At 40.1% G+C, this 25,431-nt stretch overlaps 1 protein-coding gene across 2 annotated transcripts; it reads right to left on the minus strand.

Annotated features, from left to right (window-relative positions):
• Positions 1–9,032: 9,032 nt before the first annotated feature.
• Positions 9,033–17,998, minus strand: LRRC14B (leucine rich repeat containing 14B). Of its 2 annotated transcripts, XM_075745251.1 has the most exons (3): positions 17,943–17,998; positions 16,156–16,951; positions 9,033–14,778 (listed from the first exon to the last, which is right to left on the minus strand). In XM_075745251.1, the coding sequence occupies exons 2-3, from the start codon at positions 16,878–16,880 to the stop codon at positions 14,136–14,138; spliced, it is 1,368 nt and encodes a 455-aa protein (XP_075601366.1). In that variant the 5' UTR covers positions 16,881–16,951; positions 17,943–17,998; the 3' UTR covers positions 9,033–14,135. The 2 variants fall into 2 exon arrangements, with proteins under 2 accessions (XP_075601366.1, XP_010299332.1); XM_010301030.2 differs by lacking the exon at positions 17,943–17,998 and having other exon boundaries at positions 16,156–17,936.
• Positions 17,999–25,431: the final 7,433 nt, after the last annotated feature.

Here is a 25,431-nt window from a genome sequence, read left to right on the forward strand (position 1 = left end):
TTGGTGGTCGCGGGCTGGGGTCTCGAGGATGAAGTAAGACGTCTTCCTCTTTGTGAACTTCTGACCCTGCGGGTCTCGAGGATGAAGTGAACTTCTGACCCTACCTTCTGCGCAGGCTCAGTTATCTCTTGGCTCAGGTCCAAACTGCAGAGTTGGTTTCAGCCGGTTTCCTAAGGAAGTTTCCTTTGTCTATCAAGAACTATCCTTAGCAAGCAATTTACCTTTGTTTACTTGCTCCCTTTTGCAAGCTAGCCAGTAGAAACGAAATTCACAGTTCCCAGTTCCCCGTCTCATATAAATGTGTGTTTTGCAGGACAGCATACTGTGAAATGGGGGGGAGTAATTTGTGCTGCATTTTTATTGATGTGTACTGAAGACTGCTCCATCTGAGATGTTAAGTTCCATCTTCCTGAAATTTTTTTGTGTCCCCAGCATAGGAAATACCTACAAAGTGAAAGCCTTCCTGAGAAAGTGTTTAAACTAAACTTGATCTAGTCAGTCTGTTGTCCCAAATCTGGGTTCTTCACCTGTTATGCAATGAGCCAATCAACACACACAGCTGAGATTTGGTTTTATTTCTAGTCTGCAGAGTAGGGTGCTAGGCATCTAACACCAGCCAGCAGACTGAATGTAGCAAGTATTCCTTTTTTATAGTAACAAAATGTGGATGATTGGTGTTATTAAACTTCCTTATCTACCTTTCACCTGCCCTCATCATACATATGCATTTTATTTTATGTTTCGAACATTTGGGGAGGTCCTGTAATTAGCATGCTCATTATTCACAAAGGAGTGTACATTTTATTATTATAATCAATACAGGTTAGCCAAGGATACATTATTTCTTGATACTATTCCAAGGCTAGATATATTTTATGTACACTTACAATAGGGAAAGAATACTTTGAAGGGTACTATTGTTCTAAATCCTTGGTCCACTGAGAGATCCTATCCTGGTGACTGTAGTTTCAGAACATACTGTAAAGGATACTTGAGGTGGCATATACTTTGCACAGTCTTAACCCTTATTTTTTCTACATCAAGTCTGTTTTGCTACGTATTTATAAAATGCCTGTTTACCGCTACAGATGGAAGTTTACAGAGGTCTGTCTATTCGGTGGCTCATACAGAGCTCAGACATTATGCTTGGGATGGTGTAAAATGATCTGACAGGGTCACAACCATTGAACCATCAAAGGATTTGGGAAACGGGTTAACATCTTAGCATACTGATGTATTTCAGTACTATACAGGTCCTCCCCTACTGCTTCCTGCCCTCTTGTCTGTTGTTTCTTTGGTGAATTCTCCTGAGATTGCCTACTGAACTATTCTCAAACAATGCAGACAGGTTATTCTTGTGACCAATCCAGTCAGTGGCCTGAAATTGCTTGCTAACATCTCAGAAAATGGAGTCACAATTGCTGATGATTGTCTGATATTTTTTCTGAGAACAGAATGACAAATGTTTGCTGAGGAAGAAGTCTCGTGACTAACAGCCTTCTTGTTTTCAGGGAGACTTAGACTTTTTATTTGAGGTGCTAAGTGTTGAGGAACTGGACCATCACATTACTAGATCATCCCAGAGTGGGAGTGAAGCTGCACTAGCAGCAGTGGTTTGTGCTGTGCCACTTTTCTGCTGCCAGGCTGTTGACCAAGTGGTGGCATTTACATGGCTGTCATTCATTTCTGAAGTAAAAGAGGTCACCACTGTTTATTGGCTGGACTTTGTTAATTTTAGGGAGAAAAATCATGGCTGCAGGCAGGGAGGAGTCTGTTTGGCTTGATAAGCCTTTTCTTAGCTGGGAAGTTAGTAAAAGAGCTGAAGGAATATGTGTCAGTTTCATAGGCAGGTGAAAAGGAGACAAAGGCAATGGGAGTTTTCCTCTTCTCTGTAGGATCTGACTTCAGGGAATGACACTGGAGATGTGCCTATATCTTTGATGTCATAAAGTATAGCGCATTGTGTCTTCATCTGAACTGCACCGCTCAAATCTGCAGTTACTAATTCTGATTCTATAGCCTTATTGGGAGTGAGCATTTTTGCTATGCAGATCAGGACTATTGTAAAATTCTGAAAAGAACAGGATGTTGGAATGTGGGTGTGTCCTCTGTCTTCCCTTCACTTACCCCTGCAGATCTGCAATTAATATATGTCTTCCTCAGAAGTGCAGACCTTCATTAGTATGACAGGAAAGCATTGAAGTGACTTGATGTGGCTATTGATTGTGGTGCAGAGTGTGGATCTCTGCTTTATTACCAGATTTTCACTAAAACAAGTACCCAATGATGGTGCTCTGTAGCCTGCCAGAGAAACATGCTTGGTATCACTTAAATGCTTGAAAAAATTTGGATCCTTCTGATTAAGAAGTGTAATTGAGCAGGATTCTTCTCCCAAGTAACTAGCAAAAGGACAAGAGGAAATGGCCTCAAGTTGCACCAGGGGAGATTTAGATTAGATATTTGGAAAAATTTCTTCACCAGAAGAGTGATCAGGCATTGGAACAGGCTGCCCAGAGAGGTGGTGGAGTCATCGTCCCTGGAGGTGTTCAAAAACTGGGTAGACTTGGCACTGCAGGACATGGTTTAGTAGACAGGGTGGTGTTGGGTTGACAGTTGGACTTGAGGATCTTAGAGGTCTTTTCCAACCTTAAGATTCTATGATTCTGTGACTGATTGAATGGGTCACTAAATGGAAACAACACTCTTAACAAGAAGCTATTCAAAGTCTGGTGTCTTCCACACTCAATAATCTATTTCTTTTCTTGATATAATTTCAGCATAGCTATGTGATGTATGCTGATATTACTTAGCATTAATATCCTTTCTAAGTAGCTTTATGGGTTTGTTTTATTGACTGTGTTCTGCCTGAATACTTGATTTATTGAAAATGCTGCCAAGTCAGTAGAATATGTTTATTATTCCTATCATAAATCAAAGTAAATTCATTCTAATATGGCCCTCACATGTGTTCAAAGTTGTTTTCCTGAGCGTGCAATTGGGGTGTAATAAGCATGTGGTTTATTGAATACCCAAATTGCTATGTCCAGTAGCATAAGAACTCTGGTTTTAACACAGTAGAGCCTTGGCAGGGAAATGCGAAATAGATTTATGTTTACTTTTAAACGTTTCATTGTCAACTCAGTAAGATTCTTTTGTTCTTTGCTGAAATGTATTAAAATACTCTGGCAGTTTACATGATACCGAATCTTTAGCGCTGGATGGCAAATGCTGTTAGGTAGTGTGGACAGTGGCATTTTTCTTACCTTTCTGTTAATCTTGATAGAAATTCAGACAGTGAATACTGGAGTAGTTTTAATGCCAGTTGGCTTGTTTTTTTTTTTTTTTTTTCAGGATAATAAGGCTTTGGTGCTGGTACATTGTCTTCACATAAAAAAAATTTGGGGGTATGTTTTTGCTAATAAAGTACCCTCTGCATTCTTCAAATATCTCTGCAGTAGTTATAGCCCTGCAGGTTTTAAATATTACGTAATTTTAAAAAGAAACTGTAATACTAAGCTCTTCCAAAAGACTGTTACAAATCATTGCCATTATTCCATATCATGTTTTTTAAGTATTTTTGTACTAGAAATAGATTTATTTTGTGGTTTTGACAGCAGTTTCTGAGTAGAAATAGATTTATTTTCTGGTTTTGAGTTGTCAGAACAGTTACAAATACATTTTCAGTACTGAAAAATGGGGCGTGGGGAAGAAGAATTTTCCTTTCATTTCTTTCTTTGTGGGGGGGGAAAAAAAAAGCACCTAGACCAAATTCTAAAACTCCACATATTTGTTGTCCAAAAAGTGGATTTGTTGCCCGGTGTGCAATAAGTCAGTTCTCACACACACAGGAGAGAGATTGCTTTTTATTCAGGCCTGGGTGCTTGGTGGATTTCCACAAATCAAGCACACCTAATGCAGTTCTCTTGTCATATTTATACACAAAAGTTACAAATTAGTACACTCCCAGTTACAATGATTGGTTCATATTTCTTCGCCTAGTATGCAAACTAGAATGCATGGTCAGTTCTGCTCAGTTCTTTTCTCCGCCTTTATCTTTTGGGTAGGTGGCTCATGGGTCGGTGGTCAAGGAGACCCTAGCCCAAATTACCTTTCCCCTAGTTTCTCAATGTTTCTGGCACTTTCAAATGGTTCTTTAGGGTCTGTTGATCAGACTAACGATTTCTTCTACCTCTTAACAATCACATCTTAATTGATAGATTGTTTGTGTGTATATTAACTAACATAATGGTAGAACTGTACAATAGCCATCCGTAGCAGTACCTAGCAACTATTTGCAAAATTATCTGTGACATTCCTAATTATGGAACTATGAAGAACTATCTGTAACTTCTTAGCTACAAATCATGATTAACTCTTAACTTCGATGCCAGATACCATACTGAGTGACCTGTGAACTGAAGGTTAGTTCTGCTTAAGACCATTAATACCAGAGGAGACACATTCAGAACAAAAACTTTTAGAGAGATTACTGGGACATTGTTTTTTTGACAATTTAAACTGCTGGTCCTGAAAAACAGTATTATAAATTCAAAAAATCAGTTATTTGTGTTAGTTGCATTAGATGTACTCTCTTTTGGTTAAGTATCCCTTCAAGTCAAAGTGTCTTGTGTTATAAATAGGTTAGTATTGTGATTTTGATGAAAAGATGGATTTTTTTTGTACTCTGATCATTTTTGTGTCAACTGTTTTCTATGTTAACCAAGATTTTCTTCATTATTTATCTTCACTCAGTGTGGACAGCCATTTGGCATATAATTTAAAAGAACATTTTGTCAAAGCTGAATTGTAAAATTAACTTTGGAATTTAATACAATAAAGAGTCATAAAGAGCAAAATATGTTCCTCAGTTAAACTATTTTCTCAGTTATTTTCTTAATTATTTTCTCAGTTTAATTGTTTTCTTAAAAAATTAGATCTTTCAAATCTCTGCAATATTTGGTGATTGAATCCAAAGCCACCTGGTGCCTTATAATAGTCATCCTTGTAAAGAGGACAAAATCACAGGCCTAGTGACTGTGAAAACTGTTAGTCTCCCATTTTCTGATTGGAATATTGCTCTTAGATCATTTAAAGATTTTTGTGTGAATCTCAAGTGAGGGCATGTTTAATGCAAATGGATGTCAAAGGTCTCAATAGCAAATTCCTGTACTTCTGCACATGCTTTGTGCAGATGTGTAACAGCATGTTTGAAATAGGGTTTGTAGGCTGAAGATAGAATTTCTTGAAAACTGAAACTAGGAACTTTCCAAAGTAAGGATGTTGCTTTAAAGCTTAATTTATAAATCCTTTTGCAAACCAGGTTTCCTTAAAGCAGTTAAAATAAATTTAGATTTTCTTGCTAATGATAAACAGTAATTTTATTTGGTACCACTATTGTTCCTCCATAATAGTCTTTTGTGGTTATTTTATAGTATGGCAGGAACACCCAATTTTCATGTATTTCCAACTGATTTTGGTTAAATACACTCCCACAGAAAAAGTCCCTGCAATGTATATTTTCTTTCTTATAACAAAAGTATAACTTAACTGCCAAATATTAAGAGGGAGCTGGATGATTTCAGGTTCTCAGATTTTTGATGGTGTTCTGTCAACTGCATTTTGAAAATAACATCTTCAGGTAAGATTTATTTGTGCAATTAATGGAGGTGATATGCTCTAAAAGGTAGCTACAGACTGTCAAAGAGCTCCAGTTCATGACTCATTCAGGAATATTAAAATGTGAGACCTGGGCTAGGAGGGGTCTTTTTCCACTTTGATAAAGCATGGAAGTATGAAGAAACATTTCATCTTTGGGGAGTGAATGCCTTGCAGTGTTTTTGTGTAATCTCCCACACATCTGATCTCTTATGTATTTGAGACAAAAAGCCAAAAGGGCAGAGTACGGTCTATATGCTATGGACTCACAGTTGGGGGAACCTGAAGAAAAAAAAAGTGGGAATTCCCAGATGATACTCCACAAAAACATAGATTTTGGTGCAAACCAGTTTTTGCATGTAGGTGCCACAAAAAATTATTTAAAAGTAGCTAGAAATTAAAATGGTGAAACAATCACTTTAATAATACATGAACATGTCTGAAATGAATCATACATTATCATGATAATGATGAAAAAGTGTATTATTGAAACTGCAGTTCTGCTGTGATTCATGCTGTGCTGGTGCATAAGCAATAGCCAGGCCCCACCATGGAGGAATATATATTCTAAGAGTTTTACTGAAAATAAATGCTGCAATGATTTGACTGAGGGAACAGTTGCTTATGATTGCTTAATACTATGAGCACACTATCCACAGACTACAACCCCATGCAGGGCTTTACAGTCCCAGTTTCTTCTTGCATCATAAACAAAGATTCAGCAGAGTGGCAGTTGCTTTTAATCTTAAGGTTTTAAGCCAAAAAGATACAAGATATTTTCAACTAGTTGTGAAACCCTTACCTGATGAAATTACAAGTTCAGTCTTTCAATTATTTGATTATTTGAGTACAGTATGATATATAGGCAGACATTAAGTATATTGCCTTGGAAAGTTTATTTGAGTTTAAAAGGAAGATGATTTTCCCAGGATGGGACTCCTCCTTTGCACCCCAGGTATGTTGACTACTTCAGCCAGGTTGAATACAGAAAACTGATAATTTGTGTGTCCTGGTTTCAGCTGAGAGGATTGATTTTCTTCATAGTAGCTAGTGTGGGGATACGTTTTAGATTTGTGCTGGAAACAGCATTGATAATATAGAGATGTTTTTGTTCTGTGGACTTATGTTGTTCTGTTGAGCAGTGTTTACACGGGGCCAAGGCCTTTTCTGCTTCTTGCACTGCCCTGCCAGCGGGATGGCTGGGGGTGGACAAGAAGTTGGAAGGAGACACAGACAGGACAGGTGACCCAAACTGACCAAAGGGGTATTCCATACTATATGATGTCATGCTCGGTTTATAAGGAGCTTGGGGGAAGAGGGGGGGGGCGGCGGCGTTCGGAGCAATGGCGCTTGTCTTCCCAAGCAACTGTTACGCGTGACGGAGCCCTGCTTTCCTGGAGATGGCTGAACACCTGCCTGCCCATGGGAAGTGGTGAATGAATTCCTTGCTTTGCTTTGCTTGTGCGTGCGGCTTTTGCTTTACCTATTAAACTGTCTTTATCTCAACCCACGAGTTTTCTCACTTTAACTCTTCCAATTCTCTTCCCCATCCCGATGAGGGGGGAGTGAACGAGTGGCTGCGTGGTGCTCAGCTGCCAGCTGGGGTAAAACCACGACATTGTGGTAGTGTAAGGAGTGTGTGTATGCATGCTTTTCTTGTGATTAAAAAAAGAAAGCAAACCCAACAAAACCAGTAGCAATAAGTAGATGTCTGGGAGTGGGAAGACAGCAACTGTTTATGATCTCCACTTCTCCAGCCTTCACAGAGCAAAGACTATCTTCTATGTTGGATTAGGTAGTTGTGTTTTTTCTTTAACATGCAATCATTGGTGATTTGCAGTGAGTTTTGTGAATGCTAAACAACTTGAGAGTTCTGTTTTAAATGCAAGCTGATTATTTCTCATGTGGTGGAAATTGAGTGGCTTCTTACAATGTCAGTGGAAGATGATTTACATACCAGCTATCTGTAGAAACAGTTTCTTGTAATTAGAGTAGTTATGAAAAGAGCAGACCAGAATATTTGGTCACATAGATATTTCTTACAACATCAGAATACGATTTTGAAGCGTTATACTTCACACTTAATGCGTATTGTATTAACCAGTAAAAACCTTTGGTAATGGAGAAAATTTAAACTACTGACAGCATGATTTAGCATGCTTGCAACAAAAGGTTTCTCAACAGCAGTAAGAACTGTCATGGAGACCAAATGTTAGTGATCGTATCAGCTGCTTGAGTCCTCTGGCGCTGCTAGCAAGCTCTAAAGGTATTTTAGATGTACTGACTATATTTTTGAGTGTATGAGTAGGTTATTACCCATTGAATTAGTGGCTGAGTGCTTTTTCACAATTTCATTTTTGTCCTGGTATGAATGTTGAAGAAGCTGTTTCTTTATGTGGGAAAACATTTGCATTTCAAATCCAAACTGATTCTTTTACCCTTCCCACCCCCCTTCCCTTTTCTCTGCCCTGTCACTTTTACCTTCCTTTATCCCTTTGCCTTTAGCCTTCCCCATGCCTTCCCCGATAGATGGTGAATTTTTAGCTCCTGGCCAGGCAGTGGAAAAGCTATTGTATTGTTTTGGGGTTTTTTTTTGTTTGGTTTTTTTTTGTGGGTTTTTTGTTAACTGCAAAAATTACATCAGCATGCATACTGAAGCAGTAGAGGACCAGTTTGCAGTATTTGGAAGCAGTTACTCTGATCTTACAGTCTGACTAGCAGGTGTTGGCAGTGAAGAATGTTTCCTGGGAACACTTACTGTTTATGCAATTTTATAAAGAAAGAGGGCTGTAAGCTGGAAGAAATGCCAAGTGAAATTATTAGAGTAACATGGATGTCAGTGCTTTGCGTTGTCTTGGCAAAGTGCAATTTATGCAATCTTTTTTTGCATTGAAATTGGAACAGAGGAAGTCTCAACATGAATCACCCAGCCCAAGCTCCAAAGACGTGATGAGAGTTGTCTAAGCATAAAGGTATGCTGAATGTAAATGCTGTCAGGGAAGTGATAGCAGATGTGTGTGGCCTTGATGTGGTTCAGCCCCAGCTGGCAGCTGAGCACCATGTGGCCGCTTGCTCACCCCTCCCCTGGCAGGATGGGGAGGAGAATGGGAAAAACAACGGCAAAGCCTCGTGGGTTCGGATAAGGACAGTTTACTGGGACAGCAAGGGAGAGGGAAACAACAACAACAGTACTGATAACGGGATGTTCACAGTGGGTGATAACAGAAAGCAATTTACCGATCCCAGGACCCACCAGATGCTCAGCCCACACTCAGCCCATCCCGGAGCCACGCCAAACCCGCCCCTGCCCAACTAGCCGCCTTTTATGGTGAGCATGACATCACATGGCATGGAATAGCCCCCGGCCAGCTTGGCTCCTTGTGAAAATTAATTCTATCCTGGCCAGAACCAGGACAACAGTTTAAAATATAACAAAAAGTAGGACTACCTCACAATATAATGTACACTATATAGTATGATCTAAAGAATTTTTTTAAGCATTATCATGCAGCTTAACCGTATTTTTGTTATTTCTCTGCTGTCTCCATTAGAAGATTAAGACTGGAGAACGTCAAAACTATTGATAATTTATTTGGCTACTGCAATACCTCCAAGTAGGTGATTGTGAGAGAACCACAGTAAGTTGATTAACTTTTACATAAATTGACAGGGAACTGCCAAAAATAAACTCCCATAGCCCTTAGAGAAAAAAACAAATGCTTCATAGTCTAAGAATGAAGTAGTTCTCCAAACACACTGGTCTTGTGATGTTCTTTAAACAGTATATTTGTCAATGGTCACGTGCTGATTCAGCATCACGTAGCACAGATATTTTTAGCACCTTATTGTCTGAGATTAGTTCTTACAGAATTACTATTTTTTCAACCACTCTGAGTGCCCAGTGTTGCTGGCACTAAAATGTTCAAGATGGGGATAAAACTTGCTATTTCTCAAAAGTTTCTTATGAAAAAAGAAAAGTTTTTTATGAAATCCTTCTGATGTTTATTAATCCTTGTATTTGAGTGGAGCAGTAACAGCAGCAGGAGCACTAACAGATACAGCACTCACTTTTTTCCAGCATTTTTATCCACAGGTCAAGTGTTCTCTAAGCAGCTGACATGACACCTGTACTTGGGAGTTATAGGTACATTACAACCATTGATGATACAATTTATATCAGAAAATTCTGCTAGGACAGAAAACTTAGGTAAGATCAGCAAGCATTTGGATTGCACTTTTCCATTCTATACTTGTTCTGCTTAAAGCTAACCAAAAGTGAATGCTTATATTCAGAATAGGTTATAACTTTATGAAAATCTTATTTTGTTAATACTTAATTCCTGTGCTGATGTCAAAATTGAGAATTCTGCACTTCAGAAGCACCATTCCCAAATAAACACAAAAATACATTACCAAAGTAGTTATACAGCTCAGCTACACTTTTCTGGTTTGTTTTGGGGAGGGGCAAAGAATTTTGCAACACTATATGTTTTCAGGTCCACATCTAAATTTACAATTCTAGAGACACCTAACTAGCCTATTTAGTTCCTCTCCTCTATCTTTCAACACACAGTGCAAACAATGGTACGTGATGTAATGCTGTTCCTGTGCATGGTCATGAAAATTGAAGGAATAATAGCAGACTGCTATTCAATAACTTATCTGTTGATTTGGACTTCCTTCACCAACTATTTAACATGCTGTTCCATTCACCATCAAATGTCTGAGAGAGGAAGTCACCAAGTTATATGAGCAGCCATAAGAGACCTCATCAGAAAGGGAAAATTACTGAAGAGAAGAAATTGCCTGCCAGCCTGGGAACTAGGTCTTTGAACCAGAAGCATCCTTGAAAAGTGCAGCTGGAATTTTTGAAGCACAGCTGTGTGCCTAGACACTAGAGACAGCCTGAGATAGGTAAGGGCAACTAACAATGAACTATATTGGCAACTTATCATCTGAAAAGGTGAAAAATAGTCTGGAAAAAGGGGAAAACATCCTGAGAAAGTAAGAATCAGAGTAACTTGTTCTAACTGCAAGAACAGGAAAACAGTCTGCAAAAATAAAAATTGGTCTGCAAGAACAGAAGACATTGCCACCTGTTGTATATTCCAGGTGAAAAATCAGTAGCACCTATTGGCTGCTTGTGGTGATGGAGTTCTATGCCCTCTTATGTCTCTATGATATAAAAATTACTTACTTTTTAACCAAAATGGAGCATCTCTCTCTGAGCACTTTCCATGCTGCATGTACTTTTCCCTTTCCTAAACAGGTTGAACTCTCTGCACAAACTTTCTTTGAGGTCCTGGACCATTGCTGGGGATGCCTGGCTGACTCCAGACTCTGTGATGCGGATAATCCTTGAAGTGAAACTCTGTTACTTCATTGGTCCTCCTCTGGGCCCACTTCTGGGATTGGTTTGGTTTGTCCTCCTACGTTTGGGATGGTTGGGTCCCCCTCTGGGATTGGTTTGTCTACCCCTCTGGGATGGTTTGGCCCCTTCTGGCATCTGTCTAATTCACTTGATACCAGTATTATATATCCATACAAGTAATTTATCGTAAGCATATCTGCTGTTACATTGCTGACAAGTTTGCTTCATTAATGATAAGTTTGGAGTAACCTGTAATAATATATATTTGGTTGTTGCTTTAATATTAATTTTTTGCTGTACTATTAATTTGTGCCGTATTGTTGATTGCTGATACTGATTTGTAATAGCTGGACATAATATATATATTCACTTTATTAATCATAGTCATACTTGCAAGTATTTTTGTGGTAATATATTTGTAGTGGTGATTTCTGTGGTATTTGTGGTAATCTGTAATAAAGTAAAGAAATTTAGAGGATGAAGTGATGCATGATCTGATTCTCACTGGGCACTAAAACTATGGTCTCTACATAATCCTGGACTAGAGACTCATAAATAAACAGCATATATATGTAAGACTGAAAATGGAAGACAGGCAGGAGTTTGTGGGAAGCAGAAGGAAGAGGAAATAAAATAAAGCAGTGGACCAGGACTGGCTTTGGGCAAGGAGAAAGCAGGGAGATAGCTGCATAGGCAGCAGTCTTCATAAGGCGTCTAAATATTCTGAAACAAGAGCTGATCTCTGAACAAGCTATTTTGTTTGCACTGAAACAGGAGGGACTAGCTATTGTAGCACAACTTGCTTCCAAAATGGCTAACCTTCACCTCCAGGTACAACCTGTTAGCTGGCACTGCTGCTAGGGTGGAGGAATCACTACACATAGGTTTTCAGCTATTGTACGTGGAATGTACAGGAAGCGCCATTACTCATCCCAAAGGAAGACAGCCTTGGCCTAGCAAAATTCAAACCACTTAAATCTGATTGAGAAGTCATGGGTCAAGTCTAGACTGGAAAGAACGGCGTGGTCGAGGGAGGGAAAGGTAAAGAGTAGAGGCAAGGATAACAGCACGTGAAACTCTATCCAAATATAAGCAAGACAATGTAGAACCCAATTCTGGCATTTTCTAAATCACAGCTGCTTGACTCAGCAACTTAGATTACTTCTTTTTTCTTTTCTTTAGCACTCTGTAAACATAAACAGGTCATGTCCATTCACTTTCAATTTTACCATCCTATGTTTAATCAATAAAAGGTGTTAGAAGGAAGAATATAAGCTAAGAAGACATCAAAAATTAATTTAAATGCATGCTGTGGGACCTGTAAGTTCTGCTTAGTACTCAGTCCATTATTTTTTTTTTTTTGTAAACTAGGTTAGTAGCTGCTTGCGTATTCTTATTTTGGATAAACAGAAAGCTTCATAAACCAGCACTGCTTAAATGAAGAATGTTTCTTCCTTACCCTCAGATGATGAGATCCCTTACTATTTCAAGTAAGCTGCCTTTGTTATCTTAATAATGATCTTTAGTATGACAATGATACCTCAACTCTTGCTACAACATTCACTTTCAGGTGTTGTTTCATCAAGTTTTCATGAACTGTTAAAGTATATTTGATAGCAGAGTGCTGGGCATTAACATGATCATTTTACCTTTCTATTTTTGGATCACCTAGAAGCTAACCAAGACTCTAGTTCTAATCGGAGCAGTTTAGGCTCTGGTCAAAGTTGACAGAGGCTGTCAGCAGAGGTCTCAAATTGACTGACAATAGGTAAGATTTGCTAATAGCTTTCTCTTTGGTCAGTCCGCAGTTATTACAGGTGAGAAGCTGAGTAGACTATGCCACTTGCCTACTACCCGGGGACTCCTCCCTCATTTATAGTACTCTCCCCAGATTTGTTTTGTGGCCCTGCTGCTACATCCTGACACCGTGTTGGCCCATGTTCCAACAGTATGTGTGTGGGGTCTGGGATTCTGTTTTTCTCTGTCACTCAAATACATTTCTTGCACTGGAGCTTGCCAAATAAATGTGATTTTTCCAGGCACTGGTTTAAATTCTGCAGCAGAACAATACACAGTCCTGGCACAAGAGAGCAGCATTTAAGCAGATGAACTACTACTTACTCAGCAACCTGCCTTGTCCCTTTCCCACATTTTTGAAATTGGCATTGGATTAATTTTCCACCTGTGTTTTGACACTAGTCTTTGTTGCATTATAACCACTGGCCTAGACTTTCTTTAAAACAGCTGAAAGCAGCAGGGTACATTCTACCAGCCAAGAAGCTGATCCAGCAAAGGGAGCAGCTTGAGGCACTTACCTGCTGACATCACAAGCGTGGCCATGCAGCACTGTCCTGGTACACCTTTGTAAAATACACTTTGCAAGAGCTTAGGCAAAGCCCTCACAGGCTGCTTTATATTGCTGGGGTAAGTGGGGAGAAATCCCCTGCTGTCAGCCAACCATTTGGTTTTCTGCCTCCTTAGTATGGAACTCCTCACCAGCACAATGTATTAGACGAACTGTAATTCCCCATGCAAAAGGAGTTTTATCATGCTTCCCTCTGCAGAAGAGAGGTGCAGGGACATGGAGGCTGTTATACATGCCCCACTGTTGGGAATGTACTAGATAAAACACAGACTGGTGAATTTGGAAGGCCAAGGGCAAAACCAAAAACTGGTTTAGGGAGCCATAGGTGGGCATAGGTGCACAATCTTTGGGACATCCTGCTGGACTTGGGAAAGGATTGTCCTATGTTTTCTGTAGTGCTGTAAGCCTCACTGCTAAATCCGGAGGAAACTGTATAAGAAATCAGCCAAGCTTGGACACCTATTGTTTTACTGAGAAGCAGAGTGCTTTTGTGTAAATTAATAAGCTATTAAAGGTCCTCCCCTCTTTTGAGAGCATGTAATGCTTATGAAAGATGTATGCAATATAGTGTAGTTAAAATTTATCTCACATGATCAAAGGCTATTCAAACAGAAGTAAATTCAGCCAAGAAATCAAAAAAAACCCCCTCAAGACTGATCAATGAAGGCACAGTTCTAGAAAAGACTAAATTAACTTCTGACAGAGTTAATTGACAGAGCATCTCATCACTACTATGTTACACCTTTAACTCATTTTGTTAAGAGTAGTGAACTTTTCTAAAGTCTCTTTGAAGGACTTGATCAAGTAAGCTCCCAGTTCATTGTTTGTCTCCTGAATAGCTGCATCATAACTGCCAAAGAGTGGAGTTGAAGTCTTCACATCCTCCCTATTTGCTTGGAGTAAAATGAGGTTAAGCTCCTCTGCTACACTTTCATATTTTTGGTGATCAAATCTGCAGAGACTGGCATCATCAATTGGGTAGGTAATGCCAATAGGGTAGCAGTCCCTTGGAACTGGGAACTCCACATTTTTCAGCATTGGTAACTCACAGAGAAATGTGAAAAGGTGTTTAAGTGCTTGGGATGACAGTGGGTTTCCAAGAAACTTAAACTCCTGTAGTTTCTGACAGTGGCTTAAACCTAAAATCAACATGTTGACATGAGTGTCTTGGATGTTACAGTCCTCCAGGGTAAGACTCCTAAGCACTGAAGGGGAATGGCTGAGAAGCTTAAAGAATATTGATGGGTAAAGGTCAAGTATATTGTGACCACTCAGGTCCAGGGTTTCTAAGTGATTTGCGTGGAAGCTACTGGCTAGATAGGTCATATCAGCATGGTTCAATGAGCAGTTAGAAACATCCAGCATCTTCAGTGGAGTTTTTAGTGGGCTGCAGAATTAAAGAGAAAAAAGTTTTATGGAATAAAACATTGAAAAGCTACATTTACAAAATATCATACAACTATCCACATTATGAATGCAGCCATCTGCCACATTCATTATTTTTTCTAACCTTTTTTGAGAAAGAGAAGCATGTGCCAACAAGGACAAGTGTAATTTCCTCCTGAAATCTGTTCCATGAATTAGGTCCTACTTTACATGACTCCAATTGTGTTGTTTTAATGAGGATTAATTCGGTAACATTCCATGTGTCTATTTTGTAACCAGTTAGGTGTTGTCAGGTGTCTATTACTTGCTGAATTAATAGCAAGTCATTACTACCATAAAAGCATTGGTCGCTGCTTCTTGTAGAAATAAATCCGTTATAATTCCAGAGATTTGGATCATTGCCATTAAGGAAGGATTAATTCCAAGATGAAAGCCAATCAGTATTCTATAACAACACATCTGCTTTTGTTTCTTGTTTTGTTTCTACTATGTTTTTAAATGCCCAAGAGGTTTACACATTGTATTGTGCTGGATTTGCAAAGAGACCTTCTGATGAAGACAACTGGAAGAAGTGTACATTCTGGTTGAATATAAAATAGTTCTAACAGATGAAAATCAAGAGATCCCTTTCATACATACTAAATCTTAGTAAGACTTCTGCCACAGACCTCAGCTGGATCAAGGTTAAAAAGTTGTAATTTATTTCTACCAATATAAGCAGTGTGCCATTCACAACTTTTAAATGAAATTACTTTTGTATACAGGAGGAATTTTAGACCAAGGTGATTTGTCTCGATGAAACTTTTATCTGCTTTTTTTACAATGCTCTGAAAAGCATACAGTTAACTTATGTTCAGTTATGAACATGATTGCCAATTTTTCCTCTCTTGCCTTGAGATCAACAAACAACTGAAATAAAAGTCTTAAAGTTGTTTATCCCCCTGCCCACTTGAAAATACAGTATCTGTGTAATCTTAGTATATTTACTGCCTGTTCTTTAGAGGACAAAAATTCACCAGAGATCCTGAAAAATACTTGGAATCTGGCCCAAACGCCAACTCAAGCTGATTGAGATATAAGCTCAATATGGCAAATCACAAATGTCTGGGTGTATCCCTCTCTTATGTGATAGCCAATTTTTTTTTCTCATCAGATGGGTTCTGGAAGACTAATAAAAACAATCAATTCTTCTAAGTGTATTAGATATACATTGGCTTCCAATTGTCCCCAACGAATACTCTGACCTAGTTTCCTGCTGCCCTTTCTCACACACAGCCTGAGATATACTCACTTCCCTTATTCTCAGAGATTCTCAGCTTGCTGATGGCACAAAGGGCTGTTCTTTACACTTTGACTGAAAGCAGAATGACCAAATTACCTGAGCAGTGTCTGTATTCTTCCTGTGAGTATAGAAAACGGCATACTCAGCTCAGTCAGCTGCATCATTTCACCCATCTTTTCTCCAATGTTAGTAAGCATCCGTTCATCTGTAGCTGTGAACCTCCGCACATTAAATGTTCGTGCTGGCAAGGTCAAGGACATTAATAGAGGGAAGTGGATGCTGTTGAAGAGTATTTCCAAGTGCTCCATATCCAAGCGAACGTTGTGAACTATTTCCAGTTTGCGCAACAAAGAGGGATCAGCGAGCTTTATGATATAGAAGAATTTCTGCAAAGCCAAGTTGTCAGATCTGAATGCCACACAGCAGATCTTCAGTGGACAACAGTATTTCTTCAACAGGGCCTGTACTACCAGGTCATAGTTCCGCTCTGTAACAAACAAGTCAATTAGCACATCAATACTGATTTCAAAGGTACCTGAATTGCACTGTGTTTGTTGCAGGTAAACCACCAGTTCTAAACAAAGTTTAGAAAGCAGCTGTGTCCTGGCCCACCTGCCCATTGTCTTCTTACACTCACAAAATTGAACTTCAGCATCTTTTACGCCTGTCAGATCGACCACTTTCAACCTTTTCACGTAGGAAGAAGGATGATTCAGCACGTAGTCTCTCAGCCCTGTCAGACAGTTTTCCAAACACACTGAGCATGTTCTATGGCTCAGGTCTTCCTGGTAGTCCACAGTAGTTCCCAAAAGTTTGCCCATGTTAAAGTCAGTAAGTGGCCAGTTCTCTACCAAGTCATGAATCACTTCCCCTTGCTCCAGTAAATAACTGGCTTTAAAAAGAAGAGGAAAAAGATTATGGGCAACATTGCTGAGACTCTTCCTGGCAAACTCTGCATTTGACACGAATACTTCAGCACTAATGAATCGGAGAGACTTCATTGTTGCTCTGGACTGCCTGTCATCATGGAGAGTAAATTCTGCGTTTAACTAAAGATCATAGTTGCATATCACCTTCTATTTTTATCTGCAGCTGCTGTTTGCTGCTAATGAAAGCCTTGCTGGGAAGGCAAAATGAACAGTCACATGCTGATCCTCTACTTTCTATTTTTGAGCTATACTGTGACTCTGCAGTAACTACCTGTGAGATCTTTAGTCACAGAGCATTTATTCATTTAAACTCTCCTATTTATGACAAAGTTAACTCAGCTAAGTACAGGCCATTGCCTAGCAAGAACAGTAAGATCAGGGCAGCACACATACATGAGAATATTTCTGTATCTTTCCCATGCCATATAAAAAGGCACTTGTGGTTCCAACGTAAACATGTAACATGATCTCTATTCCACTTTCTTCCATGAAAGATGATAAGCTGGGGATTCACATGCTGATTTCAATGGGGAAGGTTTCTCAGAGTTACCATAGAGCTTCTGCTAAAACCTATTGCCATAAGTAAAGACTGAGGTGCTACAGTCGTTGAGCTACACAGTGTGCCTCCATTTTGCCCTTCTTATCAGCAAGGAATAGTGGCTCCAGTGGAAAAGACAAAAGACTCTAAAAGAGCTCAGAGTTGGTGACCAGGATAGGTCACCAAGACCTTGCCTGTGATAGGAGACTAAGGATTAAGACAAGGTGAACAAGACAGAGTACAGAGTTAAAACTTTCTCATAACTTCCTAAGCAAGTATCCCATTGCTGTTGCTTTGAGCAACAGATGGGTCTTTTCTTTCCTGTTATTTGAGAAATCATGCTTTCATTGTGATACAGAATGGGAAAACATTTGAAAATGTATTATCTTTTCAGGCAGGAGAAAAACCTTTCTCACCCAGGTGTCACAAAAGCAGAGATGATGTTTGTTTCTTTCAACCTGATACTTGCCTGTTCACCTTCACCCTCTGCAGATGACCTCTTCTGTTCTGCATCTCCCATTTCTCCAATGTAATTTTGTACAAAGTTTTCCTGATTGATGTAATCTGCATGGCTGGCAAAAACTGGCTGGTCTTGAGAGGCCTTTGTTCAAAATCCAGAAGAAGGTGCTGTCATATTTATTGACTTGGGTTCAATGCCATGCCCCACCTTATTGTTGGAAATGGACAATAGTGGAAGATTAAACTCCTGCTGAGAAATGCCATCATGCTCTCACATTACCCTGCGGAGTTGAAAAAGCTGCAGATGACAACACCAAAGGTAACATGGAAAAAAGTATTAAATTTAGTATTTCTTTTAAAAAACAATTTATGAAAGAGTGGAAGGAAAGAGTCAAACTGTCTTCCCCAGTAAAGCAGCAATAACTGTTATTGAATATAGAAGCAGCTACAAGTATTTATTTTAGTTTTTTTTTACACTCTATAAATGTTGCTCTAGTTCTAATGAAATATCTGGGACGTTACTAGCAGTTTATGTTGGAACTTTTGGACCAACTGGTCGCAAAATATACTGAGTAAGCAAGATAAAAAGTTGTGTATATATGTTAATAATTAGCTGTTTAAGTGTCGAAAGGCAGTAAAACTCCATTTATAAAAGTTTCAAGCATTTTTTACATTCTTCTTGTCATACAGGAATAAATATTAAATTAATTTTAACAGAATAAAACAATTTTTTTTCAGTTACTATTGAAAAGAACTAATCAGAGCAGTGTAAAAAAATGTTCATCAAGTGGATTTTAATAGGTTTTTAACCTTTAAAAATAGTATATTAGAAAAAAAAAGTATTTAATGATAAAATAGCTGGTTTTCAAATTAACTTGAAGTAGGCTACCACTGAGAACCTCCAAACTGTCATACTAAATGTGTGAAGAAACTACTTATTACTGAAATGGATCAAATATGTGTGGTGGGTTGAACCTGGTTGAGGGCCAGGTGCCCACCAGAGCCACTCTATCATTCCCCTCCTTCTCTAGACAGGGGAGAAAAGGTACAACGAAAAAAAACTTATGGGTCGAGATAAGGACAGGGGAGAGATCATTCTCTATTATCATCACGAGCAAAACAGACCGAACTTAGAGAGGGAATTCATCTTATTTATTACTAAGCAAAAACAGAGTAGAGGAATGAGAAATAAACCAAATCTTAAAACACCTCCCCCCACCCCTCCATCCTCCCAGGTTCAACTTCATTCCCGGCTTCAACCTTCCATCCCCCACAGCGGCACAGGGGGGACGGGGAGTGGGGGTTACGGTCAGTTCATCACGCGGTGTTTCTGCCGCTTCTTCATCCTCAGGGGGAGGACTCCTCTCATTGTTCCCCTGCTCCAGCGTGGGGTCCCTCTCACGGGAGACAGTCCTTCACGACCTTCTCCAACGTGAGTCTCCTCCACGGGGTGCAGACCTTCAGGAGCAAACTGCTCCAGCGTGGGTCCCCCACGGGATCACAAGTCCTGCCAGCAAACCTGCTCTGGCATGGGCTCCTCTCTCCACGGATCCACAGGTCCTGCCAGGAGATTGCTCCAGCGCGGGCTTCCCATGGGGTCACAGCCTCCTTCAGGTGTCTCCACCTGCTCCGGCGTGGGGTCCTCCACGGGCTGCAGGTGGAATCTCTACACCCCCTCATCCTCCTTCCATGGGCTGCAGGGGGACAGCCTGCTTCACCATGGTCTTCACCACGGGCTGCAGGGGAATCTTGCTCCGGCACCTGGAACACCTCCTCCCCCTCCTTCTGCACTGACCTTGGTGTCTGCAGATGTTCTTACATCTTCTCACTCCTCTCTCTGGCTGCAAAAGCACTCTCTAACTGTTTTTTCTCTTTCTTAAATATGTTATCACAGAGGCGCTGATTGGCTTGGCCTTGGCCAGCGGCGGGTCCGTCTTGGGAGCCGGCTGGCATTGGCTCTGTCAGACACAGGGGAAGCTTCCAGCAGCTTCTCACAGAAGCCACCCCTGTAGCCCCCCCGCTAACAAAACCTTGCCACGCAAAACCAACACAATATGGAAGAAAGTTTTATTAAGAATTTCACTTTTATAATCCATTACAGGATATATACATCTATCAGCAGCTACAGAAACATTTCTGGGCCAGATCAAAATGAGATGGCGCAGAGGAGAAGACAGGTAATCCATTACTTTTGCACTGATCTTGCAAGTTTATATTGTTTACATTCAACATTTATTGGCAAAGCAAAATTCAGAGGGTTCAGGTTTGCAAAGATGGGAGCTCTGGCGTAAATGAGGGAAAAGTACACAGATGACTGATTTACGAAGGAATGAAAGTTAAGCAAAGAAGGGGAGTATAGAACTATGTAACAACACAATGAACAAAGTTCATTCTGAATTCAGAAGTTGCTGAGAAGGCTGCTCTGCAGAGAACATAGGGGAAGGCAGGCATGACAGGTCTAATTATTTATGTGGGATTTCTCAGTCCAAAAACAATCTGGCACTATAAACATTTTCTGCAAAATTTTCTGTTACAAATATAACCTATATTCTTTTTGAGGTGTTACAGAAATGACAATAAAAATTAATTAAAAATTACAAAGATTTCTCACTTGTTAAGAAGTCATCTTTCGTATAGATTTTGTGGTTCTCAGGAAGCTGGAGTTCAGATAGTTATGTTCATAGTTATGTGTGACAATATTTTAAAATACCCACAGAAAACAGCACTCCTGGAGTGCCTTGAGGATAACTTCTTAAGCCAAGTAATAGGCAGCCCTACCAGAAGGGATGCGTTACTGGACCTATTGAGTCACCAACACAAGTGAGCTAATCAGAGATGTCAAGATTGAAGGCAGCCTGGGCTACAGTGATCACGCACTGGTGGACTTCACAGTCCTGAAGGATATGGGTCAGGTGAAGAGTAAAGTTAGGACCCCAAATTTTAGGAAAGCAAACTTCTAGCTGTTAGTCATCATAGAATCATAGAATGGTTTGGGTTGGAAGGGACCTTCAATATCATCTACTTCCAACCCCCCCTGCCATGGGCAGGGACACCTTCCACTAGGCCAGGTTGCTCAAAGTCCCGTCCAATGTGGTCTTAAACACTTTCAGAGATGGGGCATCCACAATTTCTCTGGGAAACCTGTTCCACGGCCTTACCACCCTCATAGTGAAGAATTTTTTCCTAATATCTAATCTAAATCTACCATCCTTCAGCATAGTCAATAGGATCCCCCTGGGAAACCGCCCTCAGGGACAAGGGAGCAGAACAGAGCTGGCGGATCTTTAAGGACAGATATCCTGGGAAGAGTATAGCGACATTGCCTGGTTGTGCAGGGATGGTTCAGGAAGGCCAAAGTGCAGCTGGAGCTGAACTTGTCAAGGGATGCTAAGAATAATAATAAGGGCTTCTATAGGTATGTCAGCCAGAAAAGGAAGGTCAAAGAAAGTGTACTCCCTCAATGAACATGACTAGCAAACTGGTAACAACGGACGAGGAGAAAGCTGAGGTACTCAGCGTTTTTTGCCTCAGTCTTCACTGGCAATCTCCGTTCCCACATCTCGAGTGGATGGACCTCAAGGCAGGGACTGAGAGAGCAAAGTGCCTCCTACTGTAAGAGAAGATCAGTTTCAAGACCACCTGAGGAACCTGAACAAACATAAGTCTATGGGATCTGATGAGATGCATCCGAGAGTCCTGAGGGAATTGGCTGAGGTAGTTGTCAAGCCACTCTCCATGGTATTTGAAAAGTCATGTCAGTCAGCTGAAGTCCCTGGTGACTGGAAAAAGGGAAACATTGCACCTATTTTTAAAAAGGGTAGAAAGAAGAACCCTGGGAACTAGCCTCACTTCTGTGCCCAAGATGATGGAACAGATCCTCCTAGAAGCTATACTAAGGCACGTGGAGAACAGGGAGGTGATTCAAGACAGCCAGCATGGCTTTACCAAGGACTAGTCTTGCCTGACCAACCTAGTGGCCTTCTATGATGGAGTGACTACATCAGTGGACAAGGGAAGAGCTGCAGATGTCATCTATTTGGACTCCTCTAAGGCCTTTGACATGGTCCCCCACAACATCCTTCTCTCTTAGTTGGAGAGGGATGGATTTGATGGGTGGACTGTTTGGTGGATAAGAAATTAGCTGGATGGTCACATCCAGAGAGTAGTGGCTGACAGCTCAATGTCCAGATGGAGATCAGTGACAAGTGGTGTCCCTTGGGTCTCTACTGGGACCAGTATTGTTTAATATCTTCATCAATAGCATAGACAGTGGAATTGAGTGCACCCTCACAGCAAGTTTGCAGAGGACACCAAGCTGAGTGGTGCAGTTGACATACCTGATGGATGGGATGCCATTCAGAGGGACCTGGATGAACTTGAGAAGTGGGCCCATGTGAACCTTATGAGGTTCAACAAGGCCAAGTAAAAGGTTCTGCACTTGGGTTGGGGCAACTCCAGTATCAATACAGGCTGGGGGATGAAGAGATTGAGAGCAGCCCTGAGCAGAAGGGGTACTGATGGATGAAAAGCTGGAAATGAGCCAGTAGTGTGTGCTCATGGCCCAGAAAGCCAACCGTATTAGGACCTGTAGCGATAGGACAAGGGGTAATGGTTTTAAACTAAAAGAGGGGAGATTCAGACTAGATGTAAGGAAGAAGTTTTATAAGATGAGGGTCATGAAACACTAGAACAGGTTGCCCAGAGAGGTGGTAGATGCCCTGTCCCTGGAAACATTGAAGCTTAGGTTGGATGGGGCTCTGAGCATCTTGATTTAGTTGAAGATGTCCCTGCTTATTGCAGGGGGGTTGGGCTAGATGACCTTTAAAGGTCCCTTCCTACCCAAACTATTCTAAAATTGTTTCATTTCAATTTTTTTTTTTTTTTTCAAATTTTATATTTTGGGTGAGGATATTTTGCAGCTTAGTTTAAGTTTTTTAATGCTTTACAAACAGTTTAAGCCTGAAGTGATCAACAAATTTTTCTGTCTATGCAAGAAAATTCCATGTATTCCCTTTCTCAGCAAGCTACTATCTTTGCACAAAAAAAAGGTTGTGTTTGTAACCCACCCTACATGGAATATAGCCTGGAGTTGTACTTTTGGTCCCGGCAGTCAAAAGGATGGAGACAGCTCATTCTCTGAAAACTATCACAATGAAACATCTCATTATGATGCTATCTATAGGTAACTCAGAGATGACAAAGGTTGCTAATGAGCATAGGAAGCAGGAGAATTAAACAGAGCAGTGGTAGAGGTTTTATTTGCCTCACAGTGACAGACTAATACCCATGTGGCCAACTCAGCCTTCCATATACCCAGAGAGTCTGGCAACCTTACATAGCTTAAACAATCTGATCCAGTTCAAAAGGGTATTAAGTCAGAAGTGCATTTGCACATTTTCTGTTTGATTATTGCATTGGTACAAACATCAGTGTTTAAAATGAAGTACTGGAAACATCTGTCTGTACATACCTAATACGCATGAATCGCAAAACACAGGTAAAAATGCATTGCGCTGCTTTATGTCAGAGAATGGGCTTAATCCATGATACTACATCATTTCATATTCTTATAAGCAGCTCCCAAAGCTAGCTGCTGCATGAAAGTGACAGTGGTCTGAGAAATGCTGACCATTCAAGTTGAAATAAGAAAATGACTTAGAAGAAGGAGGTCCACATAAGCTTTCCACCAGACTACCCTTACAAAAGGTGTTACAGAGGTGATTCAATCTCAAAAAGCTTTCTAATATTGTTAAACCATGCAAACTAGCTTCAGGAAGTTCACCCATGCCTCAATTTAATTGGCTATTTTAAAACTAACATGGCAGCAAGCAGAGTTTTCTTCTGTATTATTTTCCCTTGATCATTCTAGTGAAAAAAAATCTCTTAGGTACTCAGTTATGCCTGTCAGTCAAACAACTGTTGAGAGCTCTAATACATGAGAGGTTTTGTTCTGATGGAAAAGGGAAATCTATTTAAAACCAACCTTACTGCTTAGTGGGAATGACCCGACCACATTAATCCATGAAAAAAAGCTCACAAGAATGTTTTTTTGGCACAGGAATTAATTGATATAATATTCTTATGGAGTAGTTAGAAAAAGCATTTATAAGCAGTCCCTCTTAACTACAGTATTGATGTTCTCGTGTCACACATTAGTGCCTTAGAACAGCAATTTTCTTGACAAGGAAATGTCCCAATTTCCACAAAAGTGCTTCTTTGACAAAGTAGGAGAAGCAGAGATACAGCAACAGGTTAGCCGTAAAGCAGAAGCACTTTAAGGAAACACATTAACCTCAGTATGTATAAAATTCAAAGCCAAGCTCAGCACTAATACCACTCCAAACCTGCAAGACTGCTGTGATCTAACACAGGCAATGTATGCCAAGTTTAGGCTGGAATACCTCAGAGGCAGTGCTCTTAGTCTCCCAGCTGGCTGGCTAGTAAAGTTAGTATGGGTCATTGCTGATGACTAGGATGAAGAAGGATAAAGTAAAGCAATCTCTGGGTATGGGCTGTGTAGAAAAATACTTCAATAGAGTATGTTGGCCTTGGATCCATGTTGGCTAGCATGTCAGCTTTGGTCTAATCCAAAATGAAGAGCTCTAGTCCCTTTTCTGCCATATATATGAAACAGATCTGCATAGGTTTCTAATAAAAAACAAATACCAGTTGGGAATAGTAGTGCTATTCTACCTGCATATTTGACTAATAAAGAGAATCTCGTTTAACATTGTGCCTTCCTATCTCCTTCTGTCTCCTTATAAAGTACAGTAACAGTAATACTTCCTTCTACTTTGACTACTTCCTTGAATGAATTTGCAGACCTCAGCCATTCACATTTGTATACATGCAAATATATGAGTGAATGTATATGCGTGTATGCGGTGAATGCAATACACTCAGCTATTCTGAAATTTCAAAATTGATTTTACCAGGATTACATTTCTCTCTATCTAGCTGGACACATACATACAAGTGCTGGTAATGCACAGCCATATCCAACTGTAGCTAGATGTCAGATGTCAATTTTAATTGTAAGTTCATGTGCTTGCAGGATCCAGAAGTCCTGTAATAGCCTTACATCATACATTTTATTTATCCTCATGGAATCTTGCAAACATCAGGGTATCTTGCTGCCACTGCTCCCTTGAGACAAGAGAGATTTTTATTTTAGGTTAAATAGGCCTGCACCTTACTTTAGAATTCATATATAAGGGAATTAATCTTAAAGAGCTAATTGCTCTGACTAGCGCTTGTTTAGCAGCACGCAAACTTTGACCTCCAGTTTGCATCAGCATTACAATATATTGTTAAAATTACTAGTACTTCTATCTAACATTGAACTTGCAGTGTTTGTTGTGCCTGATTAACTAAGAATCTCTTTGTAACTAAATGATATTCAGCCTCTGCCTCTTTTGGGTGCATATCCCATTGGACAGTGTTCCA

The sequence above is a fragment of the Balearica regulorum genome, chromosome 2 (genome assembly GCF_011004875.1).
Source record: "Balearica regulorum gibbericeps isolate bBalReg1 chromosome 2, bBalReg1.pri, whole genome shotgun sequence".
NCBI lineage: Eukaryota > Metazoa > Chordata > Aves > Gruiformes > Gruidae > Balearica > Balearica regulorum.